This window comes from Sycon ciliatum, chromosome 5, assembly GCF_964019385.1.
Source record: "Sycon ciliatum chromosome 5, ocSycCili1.1, whole genome shotgun sequence".
Classification (NCBI taxonomy): domain Eukaryota; kingdom Metazoa; phylum Porifera; class Calcarea; order Leucosolenida; family Sycettidae; genus Sycon; species Sycon ciliatum.
The window spans coordinates 32,878,222-32,895,870 of record NC_088647.1 but is presented as its reverse complement, the minus strand read 5'-3'; the positions used below and the strand labels follow the sequence as shown (position 1 = coordinate 32,895,870).

Sequence of the window (17,649 nt, the reverse complement as noted above, 5' to 3'; positions counted from 1 at the left end):
TGTATATGTACATGCATGGAAACACTGCTGCTGACCAAATCCCCCATACTTTTGCTCTGCCTGTATCGAGGGTCAGGCACGAGGGGTACATGGATGCAGCTAATGGGGTCGTTCTCGGCACTTATGCCAGTGGTTGTGCGACTTATCCACTCACCCCCACCGTTAGGCGCTGCATCTGCCGCTAGGGTTTACCGGGTGTTAGCGGCCGTCGTGAGTTCCCCACGATCATTTACTTTTTTTATCGAGGTCAAATTGTCTTGCTCTAGCGTGTATCATTACTATGTTAAAAGCAATGTATAGCTCAAAAGGTCCACAAATAGCACGGAGAAAGGGTCTCAGAACGCCAAGTAATAGACACGTTAGACATGATGCCATGGGTTTTTAACTGGGTGCCCCTTTCGCTCCATTCCTTGCAAATGTATTACTTATCCCCTGGTGACTTACTCATATTCATGTATGAGAACCGCAATCAAGTGGATAAACGCATTCCGCATGATTGTAGTGACTGTATTGAAGCAGTGGCGGCCGATGGAAACAATGTTCCGTGAAAATATTAATGCAAAAAGAAACAATAATTAAAGAGAAAACGAAGAATGCAGAAGTATTCCAATTGCCAACACTTTGTCAGGCAACACTCATCAGGAATCCTCGCTGGGCTAAGGGACAAAGCGTCACAAACGAATTTTCTTCGAAACCCAAAGAAAGACATCTTACGCCTACATGTAATAGAATTAGAAGCATTGAAAAATGCAAGTTTGAATTGCGACAATGAACATTACGCCGAGACCTGTAATAACAACGCCTGACCACACCGAACACACAAAACACTACTTAAACGATGGGAGAATTGTACCCATTAAGGGGAGGGGGTGCAGTCCCATGCTATTTTACAAAATAAATAGCATTTAATTGGCAGAAACCCCTCTGCAAACGAATGGAATACCTGCACTTAGACGGTAGAGCCAACTCCTGCCCACGCCTGCATTGCAATGTACTCGCAAGAAAACCGGGTTCCCGTCGTACCCGTTCCGTTATGAGTCTGTGTCAATTACCTCACTACTACACAATCCGTTCTCGTGTAAACCTTTCCACTTGTAAATCACCCTCACGAATCCATAGCAAAGGGAATTGCGACTCAGAGATGCTGATGTTGGCATTGACTGTCCAACTGATCTCATCAGCGCAAGAAGTAAAAAAGGATGGTGTGGTGATATTATAGCACCCGAGTTTCCCTGCATGGGTCTTGGCACTTAGGCTGCTAGTGCTACTGTTCGCACCCTAGGCCCTGCACTGCTGGACCTCTGGCGCCTTGCGCATAACACATTCACATCAGGGATCTCAAAACGGCTGAGGTTGTGAACACCAAAGTTGGTGACAAGGCGCTCATGCGTGGACAAACGCAAATGGAATATCCACCGCAGTCGCAGGTCTTCTATTGTCTTCGAGCCTGCTGGCGGGCAGGTGCCGCGTTTCCAGGTACCACTGCGGAGCATGAGCGCCCCCTCACGTTTTTTGGCTGCGCACGTCCATCTTTCACGACGTCGCTGTAGCGACGCACATTGGACGATGGCCGTGGATGTTGTTCACGCTTTTTTCGCGCTAAAATCGCTAAATTGCTTTTTTCGCGCTAATTACTCGACAGTGCTCAACGCCTGTCTGTCCAGTTCGCTGGTTATATTGAGTTCCATATTGTCATTTATCCTCATTCTTCTGATGAAGTGACTCATGTCACAGAAACCGGTCAGGTTAAAGAACTTGGAACTCTCCTTGCTTGTGAGTGCGTGGTTGTTATGTTTTAGACTTCCCGTGTAGGACCTTCGCCGCTACTTCACTAGGGTCACCTTTCAAGCCGCCTTTCCAGCCAGCTTACCTTTAAAAGCCATTGAGTTTCACTAATGATTCATTCTCATCTTTCGAAGAGTTGGTCTGCCTTGAGCAGGACACAACATGGCGCAGCGAAAGACACGAACCTCTGTCAAGGCGAAGGCCGAGGAGGCAGCTGCAACCAACGACGGGTTGACAGAGCGGATGCAGCCAGGGACTCAGGAAGAAGGAAGCTTGCTGCAGTCTATCGTCCAATCCCTCAGCCAGCAGCAGCAGATTCTGCTTAAGCTCACAATAGCGCAGTCAAGCCAGCCCGCCGCAGCCGCACGCAGCGGCCCGCCACCATCCACCTCAAGACAGCCAGAGGCAGGTCTGTGGGCCCGGAGAGCGGAAATACCCCACCTGCCCAGTCCAGACTCGATAGACCTAGCTGGTTTCCTCGAGTGGAAAGTCAAGTGGTACGACTACGTGTCGTTGACTGGGCTATGCAGAGACGCAGGTACAGTTACGCAGCAGGCAGTTCTCCGTACAGCTCTGAACGACGGTTGGGTGCGGCTGTGGCAGGCGGGCATAGTTCCCATAGCCGCCGGCTATGATGAGCGGGTTGCCGTCCAGAAGCTGGAAGCTTTCCTGAGAAAACGAAGAAACCCGTTACTCGACCGCCAGGCCTTCCATGGCAGGAGCCAGAGACAAGGTGAGAGTATCAGCCAGTACTTCTCCGGTCTGTCTCAGCTGCATGATGCGTGCAGCTACCCAGATACCGGTAGTCTGCAGTGCGGCAGATGCAGGTCACTGTGCGGCCATGAAGCCCAACTTCGGGAAACCCGACTCCGCGACAGGCTCGTCTGTGGCCTAAGGGATCGAGCGATGCAACGACGGGTGCTCGAAGAAGAGTATGCCAGTGAGTTATCGCTCGATCGGGTCATGCAGATATGCTCTGCATACGAATCCTCTACCCATACGGAATGTGGCCTCGGTGAGCAGCTGCCCGTCCTGGCGTTGGCGGCGGCAGCGAAGTCCACTTACAAGCGTCAGCAGGTGCAGGCAAAGACGCTGAAGTCGGACGTAGGCACGTGAAGGTTTTGTGGGAAGACTCACCACAAGGGCCAATGCAAGGCTTATAACCAGACATGCCGCTTGTGCCTCAAGGTGGGTCACTTTGCTAGGGTTTGTCGACAGCTGACCTCGCCCTCACCAGGAACGGCGTCTGTCGACTCGCTGTTTGTCAACCAGGCTGGTCCTTCTAGGAACAAGCTGGTGACGGTCGGCGTCGCGATCCAGGGAGGATCGTCATGCGCTATCGGGTGGCTGCCGGACACGGGCGCGGATGTGGACGCCATCAGTCTGACCGACCTGGATGGTATCGACCCAAGCCTCAGGATGAATCTAGTGCCGAACACAGCTGATGTCAAGGCAGCTAACGGTACAGCTTTGGATTCCATGGGCAAGCTCGAGGCTCAGTTGTCTTTGAGCGACACTACGGCCATGTCGACTCTGCACGTATTCCGGCAGCTGAAGACACCTCTGCTCAGCAAGGACACGTGCATGAAGTTGTGGCTTCTCGAGGATGGATGGCCTCACTCCCGTCTAAGGGCACAAAGCGTGGCTAACATCTCCATCCCTCGGAAGCAAGCATCCGAAAACGCAGACACGTCAGTAGGTACTGCGTCGACGGCGGCGGAGGAAATCCGACGTACCTTGCTGGAAGAGTTTCCAGAAGTGTTCTGTGATACCCCGCTCAAGCCCATGAGCGGTGAGCCATTGCGCATCGAGCTCATCAACGGCGCGTCGCCATGCCGCCTGTATCGCGCTCGCTCTATCCCATTCAGGTCGCGGGACGCTGTGCAGAACCAGCTGTCCGACATTGTGGGCAAGGGCGTCATTGAGAAGGTGCCTGTCGGCGAAGCATACACTTGGTGCCACCCAGTGGTGGTGGTCCCTAAGAAGAATTCCAGTGAGCCGCGCATCACGGTGGACCTGACGGGTCTAAATAAATGGGTCAAGAGGCCGGCATACCCAACCCGAGTACGTCGGGAGGTCGTCGCGTCGATCCCAAAGGGGATGCAGTACTTCACCACCCTAGATTCTCGCCATGGCTACTGGCAGGTACCCCTCGACGACGATAGCACCAGGCTCACAACGTTCATGACGCCATGGGTTTTTTTTTTTTTTTCTACAAAATCCACATATCTCCAGACACTGGGGTGAATGATGGAGTGTGGTGGTGGGGCCCATTAAGCTCCGCCGACCAGAGGTCTCGGCTTCATAGCTCCATGGACGCACCAAAGGGATATTGGTGCCTACCGTTTCAAGCGGAACGTCATGGCCTTGGTGTCGGCAGGTGACGAACACAACCGGAGAGGAGACGAAGTGTTCGCCGGGTTTTCGAACCTTCAGAAAGTGGTAGAGGATGTCATCGTGTACGACACTGAGCTTGAGGCGCACACCCAGAGGGTTCGCAATGTGCTCAAGCTTTGCTCGGAGAACCAAATCACACTGAACCGCCGCAAATTCGTCTTTGCGGCACCCAGAGCATCGTACTGCGGATTCGTGGTGACGCCGGACGGCTACAGTCCTGATCGTAGCTTAGTGGAGGATCTACACAACTTTCCAATCCCCACCAACCGCACTGATATCCGATCCTTCTGTGGACTCGTGCAGCAGTTCGACGCGTTCACACCGCGCCTAGCGGAGCTTCTATCCCCGATCCGTTCTCTGCTATCTCCAAAGAATGAGTTCATCTGGGAGGATCCGCAGTAGCAGGCATTTACAGCTATACTAGAGGAGCTGGTAAGCCCTCGAGTGTTGGCTACCTTCGACCCAGCACAGCCGCTTCGTCTCGAGACAGACGCCTCGCAGTCAAACGGTCTCGGCATGGCACTGTGGCAGCAGCAAGTGGACGGGCGGTGGCGTCTAGTGCAATGTGCTTCACGGCACGTCACTGAGACCAAGGCCAGGTACTCTGCAACGGAGATAGAACTGCTGGCGGTAGTCTGGGCAGTCCACAAGGCTAGACTGTTCCTGGCCGGTGCTGATTTCGAGCTGATAGTCGATCACAAGCCGCTCATTCCTATCCTGAATGCTAAGACGCTGGATGAGTTGACGGCTCCACGAATCGTGCGACTGCGGGAGAAGCTGACGCCTTTTCGGTTCGTGGCTCAGTGGAGAAAGGGTGCCGATCACAAGGTCGCAGATTGTCTGTCGAGACACCTAGTAAGTGCACCAGACCCTGACGATGAAGCTGGTGAGGAAGAAATCGAGCACTGCTACTGTGTTCTCCGTCAGCTGTCGCAAGAGGACGAGGAAACAGTCCTCCCCGACCTTGGCATTACGAAGGTGCGGGCGGAGGGCCCGACGGACCCGGAATACCTCAAGCTGCTGAACGCCATAAATACCGGCTGTCCGGTGGACAAGGCTGCTCTGGACCTCGATCTGCACCCGTACTGGCAGGTTCGGCATGATCTGTCGGTCGAGGATGGCATAGTGCTGTTGGGCCACCGTATTGTCGTTCCCGGAAGGTTACACCAGATCGCACTGGAGCAACTTCATGCTTCTCATCAGGGACAGACCCGCACACTCCGCAGGGCCAGGCAAGCAGTGTACTGGCCCCAGATCTCCAATGACGTTAAGAACGTCGTCCAGACCTCCAAATCCTGCGTCACGCTGCTCCCCTCCCAGCCTTCTGAGCCGCTCCTCTCTGACAGTCGTCCGTCCAGACCGTTCGAAGGTGCAGCGGCGGACATCTTCTCCCTAGGCGGATTTGAGTACCTGGTTCTCACCGACAAGTTTTCCGGCTGGCCATTTGTTGGGCGTTGTGGGAGGTCAGCTACCACGTCTGATGTCACCAAACATCTCGTTAGTGGATGTCGGATGTTGGCGTTCCTACGCGCCTCACGACGGATGATGGGCCGCAATTCAGATCTTCAGCGTTCGCTTCGTTCTGCTCAGAGTGGAACACGACCCCAGCAGCCCGTACAATCCTCAGTCAAATGGCGCGGCTGAGGCAGCGGTCAAGGCCATGAAGCACTTGTTAATGAAAATCGGCAAAGGAGACGCCTATAACAGCAGTGCCTTCAGAGAAGGGTTGCTGGAGTGGCGTAACACGCCGGGTGCAGGAGGAGCAAGCCCGGCCCAGCTGCTTTTTGGAAGGCCAACGAGGACCAAGGTTCCCACACTCCCTGCAAATCTGCAGCAGTACGCTGCCCACAGCCGCAGCGCTCCCCAGCAGGTCTCATCCCGGCTTGGCAAACCTCTGCCCCCTTTGCACGTAGACGATAAGGTATGGATCCAGAACCAGTCTTCAAAACGCTGGGATATGGAAGGAACGGTCACAAAATGCACAAGAAGAGGACGGAGCTACACGGTGCAGACGGTAACGGGGTCCAGCTTCTGGCGGAACAGACGGTTCCTCCGGCCACGTGCATAGATTGACTGGGCATGCTTCTCCTGCGTTTTCCTTGTTGCTTGTGCGCTACGCTGTGATTTTCGAATTTCAGTTTCAGGATTTTCTTTTTGTTAGTGCTCCAAAGTCGCACTTAAGCCGAGGGGGCGTGTGGTGATATTATAGCACCTTTCCCTGCATGGGTCTTGGCACTTTGGCTGCTAGCGCTACTGTTCGCACCCTAGGCCCTGCACTGCTTGACCTCTGGCGCCTTGCGCATAACACATTCACATGTCACCTTTCAAGCCGCCTTTCCAGCCAGCTTACCTTTAAAAGTCATTGCGTTTCAATGATGATTCATTCTCATTTTTCGAAGAGTTGGTCTGCCTTGAGCAGGACACAACAGATGGCAAGTCATTCGGCGACTGGGCAAAAACTAAAGCTTCAGCTGAAAAGAAGAAATGCTTTGGTAACTTCAGACAACATGCACACAATTGCAATCATTACTTGAAACGTGTATATATACAGATGAGTTAATTTTAATAATATTAACTGGGATGGTAAGACGACGGCGCGTGCCTTTGTTGTTTGCAACAGGTACAACAGCCTCAGGTCCGATTTAGGCAATGGATAAGACTGGTAAAAGAGAATAGACCCTTTGCACAATAACGGTCACGTGATCCGAGACGGGGCATCCTCTTCGATTTTTGTGCAGAGTATCAGTTGTTGAGCATGGTGGAACACTGTATTTTTCCATTTTGGAGATGGAGGAGAGAGTGTCGAGTGGTTTGCCATCGATGGCTGTGGAACCCGTGGACGAACTGTCAAATGAAGATCGGTTGTGTAAGGAACTGAACAGTTTTCTGCTGAATGAGGGTGCGTATCTGTCTGGAAAAAGAAGGAGTTGTTGGAGCGGTAAGTTTTCCGCATTCAGTGGATATTTCGGATTACTGTAGATTGAAATTTATTTTTATTTTCTCTACCTTCTCTCCTCTGTCGATGTAGAGAACACTTCTCTATGCAGAACCCTGATGCTCCTAGAACTAAGAAGGGCACCACTTCCTCGAGTGTACCTTCATCATGCCCAACATTTCATGCGTCCCAGTGGATGAGTGATGAACCTCTGTTTCCCAGAGTGAGTGCCACACCATGCTTGCTCGTCTCCAACGCAGGGGCAAGTCGCCGACGACAGTGAAGAGGGAGCTGATGGAGTAGTACTAGTGAACAAGCCCGTGGATAGTGTCCATGAGTTTTACTTTGGTGGCTATGTGCATAATGTGAAAGTCCGTCATATCGTGCACACAGCCACAGCTCGAACTCAGATGACTTTCTCCGCACACCTGAGCGATGAGGCCGCGTCTCTCTCCACTTCAACAACAGCAGCTCGAGCAGCGCCAGCAAGCAGTCGATCTTCCAATAGGGCTTGAAAGTGATGACGTCAATCGTCGCTTGGCAACAAAACTGGATCCACTTCGCTTTTTGGATCCACTCGCGTCAAGCTGATTTGATGCTGTTTCCCATACTTTTCGAAGCAGAAAGAAGCGACATTTTGAGAAGAGGCCACTTGAAGAACTGTGGGAGCAATTTTCGATACCTAGTATACTCTTGACCCGGCAGGGCGGCTTCGTATGACCATGGTGCAGTGTTTTGCAGCAGAATGCAACCACAGGACAGAGGATCGCAAGTGCAGCTTCTTCCGATTCCCGGCGAGGGATCCAGAGCGCAGAGAGATATGGAGGAAGATGTGTCGGTAAGGATATGTAGGCAGCCTGTACAGTACCTGGATAGTTTTATCGTGATGTGCTATTCACGCTGTGAGTAAATGCTTACCAAGTCTGCTAATGCGTTTTGCTTTGCTGGCGGATGGATGGCGTAACGCTTTTTCACAGTTTGTATTTTGTTCGATCGAGTGGAAGTAATTTTTTCAATTATTTTTTTTATTTTCCCATAGTTGCAGGGAAGCCTACATGTAGTTGGTCCCATAGGTCTTCAAACATTTGGTTGGTGACGGATGTGCGTAAATATCTACGGCGTGATAAATTCTTCCTCAGATTTTTCTCTTTCATATCCTGCAGGGCATGATTTACTCAAACCCAGAATCAGATGCATAGCAACTCACGTGTGTTACAGTGCATGGCATAAATGAAAGATCAGTGCAGTGTACAATGTAACCTCAAGAGTATATAACTCCCCAAGAGTGTGCAACTCCTGATACCCTTTCTATGGGGTACGTCGACGGCGAAAACTCACATCACGTGCAGTGTCGCAGTTGTACGTTTCCAGCCCGTTTTTAGCGAGCAGCGGAGTAATAAAAAAAATCTCTGACAGAAACTCACTGCGGGTATGCAAATCCCCAGCCAAATCATGGCAGATATTCGGATTGCACGCACGCAATCCTTCGTTTGTACGTAGTACGAACGTATCAGAGACACGTGATATGAGTTTTCGCCGTCGGAGACTCCATGTGCAGAGTTGCACACTCTTGGGGGGTTATATACTCTTGATAACATTTAGTCTGTGGACTCCACAATCTGCGCAGTCGACAACGTATTTGTGCTACTGTCAGAGTCAGTACCGTACCGAGTGCTCAGAACATGTGGGGTACAGGTACACACTTCACACGACCTTTCGACCGCAATGCATGGCATGCATCGCACATTTTCGTTACACAACCCTGACCTTGAGTCGCAAGTAGGCGCATCTGCGTCGCAAACTGCCATGCGAAGTAGGCGCATCTGCGTCGCAAACTGCCATGCGATATGGGATAAATCATGCCCTGCCGTGCTAACTTATATTTTTGGCAGAACGATTTTGTTTTTAATCAATGATAGCCGTCTAGGCTAAGCTAAACCAAATTAGTACATGAGCAAGACTGTGCAAATCCTTATACAATCATGTAGGTGGCTTTTTATGATGCAATCTATTGTGACTATTTACTATTGTTTCAAGTTATTGAGCAGCTAGCTAAACTCTCCTGGATATTGTTTGCTCTGTACTTTGCAGGCGACAAGACAAGGAGCCAGATGCCAGTTCTCGACTATGTAGCTGTCATTTCAAAGACGGAGATAAAAAGAAGGACCCCACTATATTTCCACGAAATAAGGATAAGGCGTTCGGTTTTCAGGACCCTGAACCAATGCATAGAAGGTATGTAGTCTAGGTCAATGTAAGAGATTTGTATATTGAACTTGATGTTCTCCTGAAGCGATTTCTAAATTTGTTTTGCCATCCCCCTAAATGAAGTGTGCTATGTGAATTCTAGTAGAGGACCAGATCAGTATTTCATAACACTGTGAACCATCGACAGGCAATCTTTCATTTTTGTTTTGTTTCTCACTGTCTCTCCATTATTTTGTGCAGGAAACGGACTGTAAAGGCATTAGCTGTTGATGATACGGACAAGGATGGTAGCGAACCAACTGAAGCTGACCCATTTGAAGCTGAACGTGAAGCTGCTGAACGCGAAGCTGCTGAACGTGAAGCTACTACTATGCAACGCCTGCTTGAACTTTTCCAACGCATCGACACGTCAATTCTCGAAGTGAAGTATGATAAGCTGAAGGCTGAAGTTAGTGCCTTAGAAAAGCGAAAAGCGAAGGTGGAAATCCAGTTCTGTTTCGAATTTATTTCCCGGAAAGCTGAACTTGTTCGGCACTACACCGGCCTGCCGTCTGCTGACGACTTTCGTATCCTGTTTCGTCTTTGCACGAGGTTCCCGATAGAGTATCACCAGGGCTGGCGAGTGGAGCTGGTACCAATGGAGGACCAGCTCCTCATCACCCTCATGAAGTTGCGGTGCAACTTCAGTCTGACTGACCTCGGCTTACGTTTCGGCACTTCGCACACCACTATATCTAATATCTTCCATACATGGCTTTCTGTCCTTCATACTGTACTCTATCAAGGCATGCTCCCGTCGCAACTTCTGTCCGTCACGAAAAACAAGACTTCTCTACCCGTCTGCTTCTCTACGTTCTCCAGTTGTCGTTTAATACTTGATTGTACTGAAGTCGAAATTGCAATTCCAAGCCGTATGGACACTCAGACGTGGACCTATTCCCACTACAAACATAAAAATACATTCAAAGGTCTTGTGGGTGTCGCACCGAACGGTGTTGTCAATTATGTCAGTCCTCTGTACCCAGGTTCAACCAGCGACAAAGAAGTCGTTCGCCACTGTGGAGTGCTGTCAAAGTTGACAGCCGGTGACATGGTACTCGCCGATAAAGGATTCCTGATCCATGACTTGATGCCGGCTGGTGTTTCTCTAAATCTTCCTCCTTTTCTCACTACTCCTCAGTTTACCGCTGCTCAAGCAAATGTAACTGCCCGCATCGCAAGAGCTCGGATCCATGTGGAGCGAGCCATACAACGCATAAAGATCTTCGCCATTCTCGACTACATACCCTACCAATACCGTTCTTTCTCCAGCGAAATCTTCCAAGTCTGTGCAATGCTAACTAATCTTTGTAATCCTCTCCTGAAGGAGATTGAAGCTGGTGACCTCAGCGCTGATCCTGCATCAGAAACTTCTGAGCACACCGACATCTCTACTCTCACACCACTGCAAACCCCTGCTGCTAAGCCATCACAGAAACTGCCCATCACACCCGACATGGTGAATCAGTTATTCGCAGTCCTGTCAGCTGCAGACCCGTTAGCCAAAGCACCAGCACCGTCAGCATCAGCCGCAGCACCGTCAGCCAAAGTACAGTCAGCATCAGCCACAGTACAGTCAGCATCAGCCGCAGCACCGTCAGCATCTGCCGCAGCAGCAGTACCGTCAGCATCTGCCGCAGCAGCAGCACCGTCAGCATCAGCCATCACACCCGACATGGTGAATCAGTTATTCGCAGTCCTGTCAGCTGCAGACCCGTTAGCCACAGCAGCAGCACCGTCAGCATCTGCCGCAGCAGCAGTACCGTCAGCATCAGGCGCAACAGCAGCACCGTCAGCCGCAGCAGCAGCACGGTCAGCATCTGCTGCAGCACCGTCAGCCGCAGCAGCAGCACCCGCAGCATCTGCCGCAGCACCGTCAGCCGCAGCAGCAGCACCCTCAGCATCTGCCGCAGCACCGTCAGCCGCAGCAGCAGCACCCTCAGCATCTGCTGCAGCCGCAGTTTCACGGGTCTCCCTGGATACATTGCATTATTTGCCACATGACATGTGCCAGTCTCGAATGGATGGGCGGCAATGGAGCAATGCCTGCACCATCATTGCATGTCTACAGGCCTGGAAGTACCTGACTGTGCCCTACCCCATACAGCCATTGTCATCTGCCGAAGTCACGAAGAGATTTGTAAACAGCATGAGAGAGGGCAATCGACTGTATGATGATGCCAAGTTGGGGAACAATCTCCTTGCCATTTATGATGCGCTTGATGTCATACCAGGCAAGCCACTTCGGGTGGCACCTCGTTCCGATTTTGGTGCACGAAATGAGGAAGGTTTATCAAAGTTGTTAAAGAAGTGTAAGGATCAGGCTATTCTTTCCCAATCTGTTCTTCCTGCCTCTTTAATTCAAAATCCCTACACCATTCTTCTGGTATTTTTCCCATCTGGTTATGCTCAAGTCTTCGACAGCCATGCCCATGGCGAGCGTGGTGCCCTAATCGCTATTCTCCCAGCTGACATGAAAGTTGCAGCGAATTTTCTTTCCACGCTTGTTGGGCACATAAAAGATAGCCATCTCTGTATATTGGCACGAAAACAGTAGTTTATCCTTTTGGTGCGTTTTGCCAAAATTATCTTGACCCACTGATTGTGACGAGAAATGTAGTTCTGGAAACTATAAACATTTCAGCCATGTGTTATGGCGATCGCATGCATCCCCCCGATACACATCGCATACATACTCATTCTTCCAAGTTGCTTCACGTTATGATCTTGCATTTGAAAGCCCTATTTGAATATTGTGGCCAGCTGTCTTTGATGGTACGGTACGGCACAGGTACGGGATAGCGCAAGGCATGCCGATGGCACAAACAAACAAACACAAAGTTAAAGCTGTGATGACCTTGGCTAGCGTCAGACGTTACTGAAGTAACGTCTTTTGCATAGCTACGGTAATAATATAATTGTCAGCTTGTAGGTGCAATTGTGTGGAATGTTCAGGTGGTGTTGAAGGAAGAGGAAGGTGTAGAGTTATGATTGCAGCCATGGCACAGGTGACTAAAGCAAGAGGGGTGCTGTTTATCATGCACCTACAATATTCATGCATAAACGAACACGCACATGCACCCACACATACAGAATTATACACCCATACACAACGCATCACACACAAACACACACACACACATGCACCCAGCCACACCTACACACACAGTGGCAGAACTTCAATTTAGAACAAACATACAGATGTTCTCACTGTACTCTACTGTACGCTGTTTTGGTGGAAAGAAAGACATGGCTGGATATAGAAGGGAAGAGTTACACAGGCCATTGCAATCCTAGGATTGACTACACACCACCATCCAGAAAGACAGGCAAGAAAAAGGTTTTGTAGAATTCCTCGATCCGAGCCAAATTTCCTGACCAGGTCGGGTCAGCCCGAATTGGGATGATCACCGTCTCCAACGGAGTCCACACGACAAGGTCGCATACTTCACGACCTGTCAGACATAAGTTACCTTGGATTTGATGGAAATAATTCCATCCAGATTCAGTTGACAAATCAAGGGAAAAGTTAGCAGGAGAGGAAGAAGACACTGACAAGAAGAAGGTCTTTTCCTTCGCCATAGCTGCAAGAGATGTCGATCTTGCCGAGTACGGACACTTGACCTCGATGAGCTTTGTTTCACTAACTACGCCATCTGGGGAACCACCAATGAGGCCACATGGTGCAAGCCATAAGCCGCTGGATCTCACAGACACATATTCACACTCCTCATAGCATGCAACAGCCGTACTTTCGTGCATGAGACCCCACTGGATGGCCTTTTGCCCAGACAAATCATACTGACCAAGAAGGCGAGTAAATAAAGATTTAGATGGCTGGCGGCCAGATGAGATAGTCTTCAGCACAGGACCGAAGTTGGATGCCGTTATTCTGCCCTTGCGTAGAAGCGACCAAGTAGCATTCGAGTTTTGGCCACGTGTTGCTTTTTCCACGGCTACAATTTGGGCAGCAGATACGGATAGCCTGGTACACACATAGGTGACTTTGTGTTCTGCTTCCAGGAATCCTTGACTCAGGGTAATACCTTCAACCGTCTCCGTCGGCAAATTGTCCGCTTCTTTCACCTCGGGATCTAGCAGCCAACGAAAACCCTTCCACCTGTCAAGTGTCCCAAGCTGATGGTGAAACCATGCCCTGTCCTCATTATCCACAGGGCGTGAAATGGCACAAAACGGCTTCGACTTCGGGAAAATGTCATCCACAGTCCTACAAAGCAGATAAAATGCGTGCACACACACACACACACACACACAGAGTGCTTTTTATTACTCCGTTGCTCGCTAAAAACGGGCTGGAAACATACAACTGCGACACTGCATCACGTGACGTGAGTTTTCGCCGTCGGCGTACCCCATAGAAAGGGTATCATGAGTTGCACGCTCTTGGGGGTTATACTCTTGCTAATATCAAGAGTCTGCCTGTCTTCTGGCATATGCGAATACGTGGACTTACTGTTGACGTAAACGCGGACGTGAATATACTAATATCAATAAGTATATAAACAAGAGTGTGCAACTCGAGGATGGGTTGGCCCACGACGCAATTTTTTGTTGACGTAATATTTTCTATGACGGACACGCTGCGAGCCTTTTGGGAAGTTTTGCCTCGTGCACTTGGCCAGGCTTTACATTACAAGGTCGGTGCCCAGCACCTGCTCTTACACTGCCCTGCGGCAAAATCCGCATGCTCTGTAAAAAAAGGTGACGTCAACAAAAAATTCTGCCCGCGGGCCGCGGTATCTGCAGATTGTGCAGGAGAGATCCGGAGTTGCACACTCTTGTTTATCTACTCTTGCTAATATTGATAAGCATCCTCCACATCAGTAACAGTAACACCTGCCAACTGGTTGTCGCACATGCTGGATTGCCAGTAAGCTAAACATCGAGGCAAAGAATTTCATGAAACCAATACATGTACGTGTTGCAGTCACATCGGAGGCACCAGTTTTCTACTTTCACAAAACTAATAATCAACAATAATTTGCTTAAAAATCCTTACTTTGTTTCACTAGTTCCCTTCCGTACAGTCCAAGAACATTCCCTGTCCGTGCTGCTCACATTCTTGTTCGCGTAGACAAGGGCTGCAGCCATGTGGTGGCACCGTCCTTGGCCTTTGGGACAAGTGCACGAAGCGCGTACAACGCCACCTTCAGAACCAAGTTCGATCTACACAAAAATTTGAATATAAAAATAGTAGAAATATTCAAAGACGATGTGAGGGTGTCCAGGTCGATAGAAGAGACTGTAAGCAGCTAGGAACGGCACAACAGTTGCTTAGTGCTAGGTTGCTCACCTCCACATCATATCTCTTGTCCTTCATGCTTGCGTGGATCTTGGCAGTAATGTGCCCAAGCTCATGGTGAAACAGAAATGATTCCACGCGGTTCGAAGAGTGTGCATTTTCTCCACGCTGGATCAGCCTTGGTTCTCCACTGAAAAAAGTGGCGATGCTAGATAACGGTACTAAAGACATTCTAAAACAAACAAAACGCAGAACTGGGGGCCAGGGGGAAGACAGCAGCCTAGGCTTCTGGTCGAAATCGAAAGAAATATATGTCTCCTCCACTATTTTCAAAGCTGGTCACAAGAGCTCGAGTGGGTAGTGGATCCAGTTCATGTTGCACGTGATCCCGTGACGTAGGACTTTCAAGCCCTATAGCGAAGACAGGGATGGGTCATGCCTTTTTCTCAAGCTCCAGAGTCTCTTGGCAGGGCGTTCCATATCTTCGCAAAAGCAAGGATGAAAGTCGTCATGGACAAAGTGTTCCGAGCACAACACTGTAAACGATATCGCAGCACTGCGGCCCTCAGTGCCCGGCCCTCTTCTCGCCAGATAGCCAGGATTCCAGAGTGTGGAATGCCAGCATCACCAGGGAACGCATGGAAAGACAAGTGGGTTCCTTAGACTAACGTTAGGGATGACGGTTGCTGCAAACAAGAACCCAACAGTGGTCCTTGGAAAGCATTTCGGGACTTCTTCCTTCAGAACTAGAAAAACTTGAAAATGAAAAAGGCTGGGGAGTACATACATGAACATCGCGTCGGGACCGTGAAAACACAGCCTGTCACAGGAAACTTGATCACGTCCTGCAGCAAAACCATGCATGCTGGTTGCATGCCAAGTGTGCAGCGCGTGCACAGCATGCCCCGTCTCGACCCCTCTCGCTTATTGCGCAAAGGGTCTATTACCACCTCTGGAGTGTGAACCAGACTCACGTTCCACATGCGTGGGAACCCCGCTACCATCAAGGATGAATTTGTCTTTGCAGCTCCTAACGTCAGTACTAGTCCAGGTATGTCAAGTTGGAAGTGTCAGCGAAACCCGTGTGGCCTTGTCTGATTAATGAAGAATCTATCACTCATATGGATGCAGAACGGAATGACGATGGCACTAATGAATTGTATTATCTTGCACCACACTTCTTAACCGTCCACCACTCCGCACTACGCTCTTGGCCCACTTTCAGAACACCACTCCATAGCGAGGAAGTACGTTCTTGAGTAGATAATACACATCCTCAAATAGCTGAGTTTGTCGCTACTTCTGCGTTACTCCACGCTTGGTGTATGAAAAATATTTTTATTTTGCAACGAGGGTGGCTACCCAACAGCTTGCTCGTGAACGTCCATCAAAATATCTAGAACATTAAAGCACTGAAAACGATGTGCGAATACTGCTGGAAAGCTAAACGAAGACTGAAACCCATAGTGGCTATGGGGTGAAAATTAGAAAAATCCCATTTTGCAGGTCATTTCTAGCACATAAGTGAAGCAAACATAATTGAAGGAATGAGCACATATTCAGATTGAACTCCAAATGTTTAACGCTAATGGTTACGTTATGTGCACACTGTCTAGAGCGCAATCCATTCGAGTCACAGTGAACCTTTGCAAGGGTCTCCCCATACAGGTCACTAGGAGTTCAGTGCATAATTATAATCAAGCCTACGTTGACCAGTGATTTGATACATGATTCAACGAGTGCATACAGCACACGTCACCTCCTTCTCTCGGACATACGGCGGACACGGGAGCTCGCCACAAGCTACCTCGATAGGCACAAGTGGTGCGCCATCAGTGTCCTTAAGTTCCGATCCAGGTACGCCCTGTGGATTTTCGTCAATGCAGATATTCTCGCTTCGGCCCAGACCGCGATGATGCGAACCTTGTAGGTATCCGGCATATTCCAAAGTCCAGCCACTCGGGCACTTAGGCTTACCAACCACTACGTACTGTGTATTGCGATCCCTGGCGTAACATACCGAGCAGACAGGCGTGAGCGCTTCGACATCTGCGAACGGCCTGAACTGCAGAAAGCCATCACCTTCCAACTCAGCATTGTAGATAATGCCAGTATTTTGGAAACCTGCCTGGAAAAGGTTGTACTCAGGATCATTGGGAAGGCAGATGTCGTTTGCACCGCTACCCAGTGTGTTGTAGAACTGGCCAGCAATGAATCCGGTATAAACTGGAGCTGCGCCGGTTGTTTCGTTACATGTACCTCCCCAGTGCATGTACGTCACGCCAACCGGTGCTGGTGTAGCTAAGAACTTGTCCAGACGGCCTTGCAATCGGGCTATGGGGTCAGTGTCAATGTTCTCGCATCGATCACCAAAATGGCCTTTTGAGCAGGAACAAAGGTGGTGGCCATGCTCGTGGCTGAACACACACTTGCCTGCATTCTTACAGAATGGCTGCTTGACACATCTCCCATGATGGTCGCTTGTGCACTGATGAATTCTGTAGATGTCACCGGAGTGGGTCACGTTGAACGAGGAGCTTTGCAGCAGTTTGAACAAGTCCATGAAGCTGAGTTTGAAGAGTGACTCTGCATCCATGCCGTTTTTCACGAATGCGGATACATATCTAAGTACAGTGTCTGCATCGATTCCAGCTAGTAGGAACAGATGCTCCAAACAGTTTGTAACATCAGCAAATTCATCATGACCCGCCACAGATGGAGCATCTTGTATATTGTCTAACTGGTCTAGGACATCCTGTGTGATGAAGTCTTGATTAGGATCGGCATCATCGTACAGTAAACCTCTGCCTTGCCTTTTGGCTATTTCAACATGACCTTGACCCAGCACTACATTAGATGCATCTCCAATGTATATGGCGTAACCAGTGATAAGACAAAAACAAAGAGATATGGTTGCCGAAAGTGCCATGTTGATGAACACAACTTCCACGTCCTGTGCAGCAGGTGATACCACTGAGGTCTATATTGCTTGGTTCGATCTTTATACGTTTTCTAGTGCTCC

General features: G+C 49.8%; 3 protein-coding genes across 3 annotated transcripts; 1 reads left to right on the top strand and 2 right to left on the bottom strand.

Annotated features, from left to right (window-relative positions):
• Window positions 1–7,614: 7,614 nt before the first annotated feature.
• LOC135818384 (uncharacterized) lies at window positions 7,615–12,132 on the top strand. The gene is made up of 3 exons (XM_065331745.1): window positions 7,615–7,955; window positions 9,209–9,352; window positions 9,566–12,132. The coding sequence occupies exons 1-3, from the start codon at window positions 7,834–7,836 to the stop codon at window positions 11,919–11,921; spliced, it is 2,622 nt and encodes an 873-aa protein (XP_065187817.1). The 5' UTR covers window positions 7,615–7,833; the 3' UTR covers window positions 11,922–12,132.
• Window positions 12,133–12,212: 80 nt separating this feature from the next.
• LOC135818385 (uncharacterized) lies at window positions 12,213–15,047 on the bottom strand. Its single transcript, XM_065331746.1, has 3 exons — window positions 14,679–15,047; window positions 14,385–14,551; window positions 12,213–13,592 (listed from the first exon to the last, which is right to left on the bottom strand). Exons 1-3 carry the CDS (start codon window positions 14,856–14,858, stop codon window positions 12,668–12,670), a joined length of 1,272 nt encoding a protein of 423 aa, XP_065187818.1. The 5' UTR covers window positions 14,859–15,047; the 3' UTR covers window positions 12,213–12,667.
• Window positions 15,048–15,957: 910 nt separating this feature from the next.
• On the bottom strand, window positions 15,958–17,602 carry LOC135816731 (uncharacterized). Its single transcript, XM_065329851.1, has one exon. The coding sequence runs from the start codon at window positions 17,554–17,556 to the stop codon at window positions 16,360–16,362; it is 1,197 nt and encodes a 398-aa protein (XP_065185923.1). The 5' UTR covers window positions 17,557–17,602; the 3' UTR covers window positions 15,958–16,359.
• Between the last annotated feature and the right edge of the window lie 47 nt (window positions 17,603–17,649).

Coding starts and splice junctions, on each gene's coding strand:
- LOC135818384 (XM_065331745.1), top strand. CDS start 7,834: ATGACCATGGTGCAGTGTTTTGCAGCAGAATGCAACCACAGGACAGAG. Junction 7,956..9,208: donor ATATGGAGGAAGATGTGTCG/GTAAGGATATGT, acceptor TGTACTTTGCAG/GCGACAAGACAAGGAGCCAG. Junction 9,353..9,565: donor CCTGAACCAATGCATAGAAG/GTATGTAGTCTA, acceptor TATTTTGTGCAG/GAAACGGACTGTAAAGGCAT.
- LOC135818385 (XM_065331746.1), bottom strand. CDS start 14,858: ATGTCTTTAGTACCGTTATCTAGCATCGCCACTTTTTTCAGTGGAGAA. Junction 14,552..14,678: donor ACAAGAGATATGATGTGGAG/GTGAGCAACCTA, acceptor ATTTTTGTGTAG/ATCGAACTTGGTTCTGAAGG. Junction 13,593..14,384: donor AAGGGAACTAGTGAAACAAA/GTAAGGATTTTT, acceptor TCTGCTTTGTAG/GACTGTGGATGACATTTTCC.
- LOC135816731 (XM_065329851.1), bottom strand. CDS start 17,556: ATGGCACTTTCGGCAACCATATCTCTTTGTTTTTGTCTTATCACTGGT.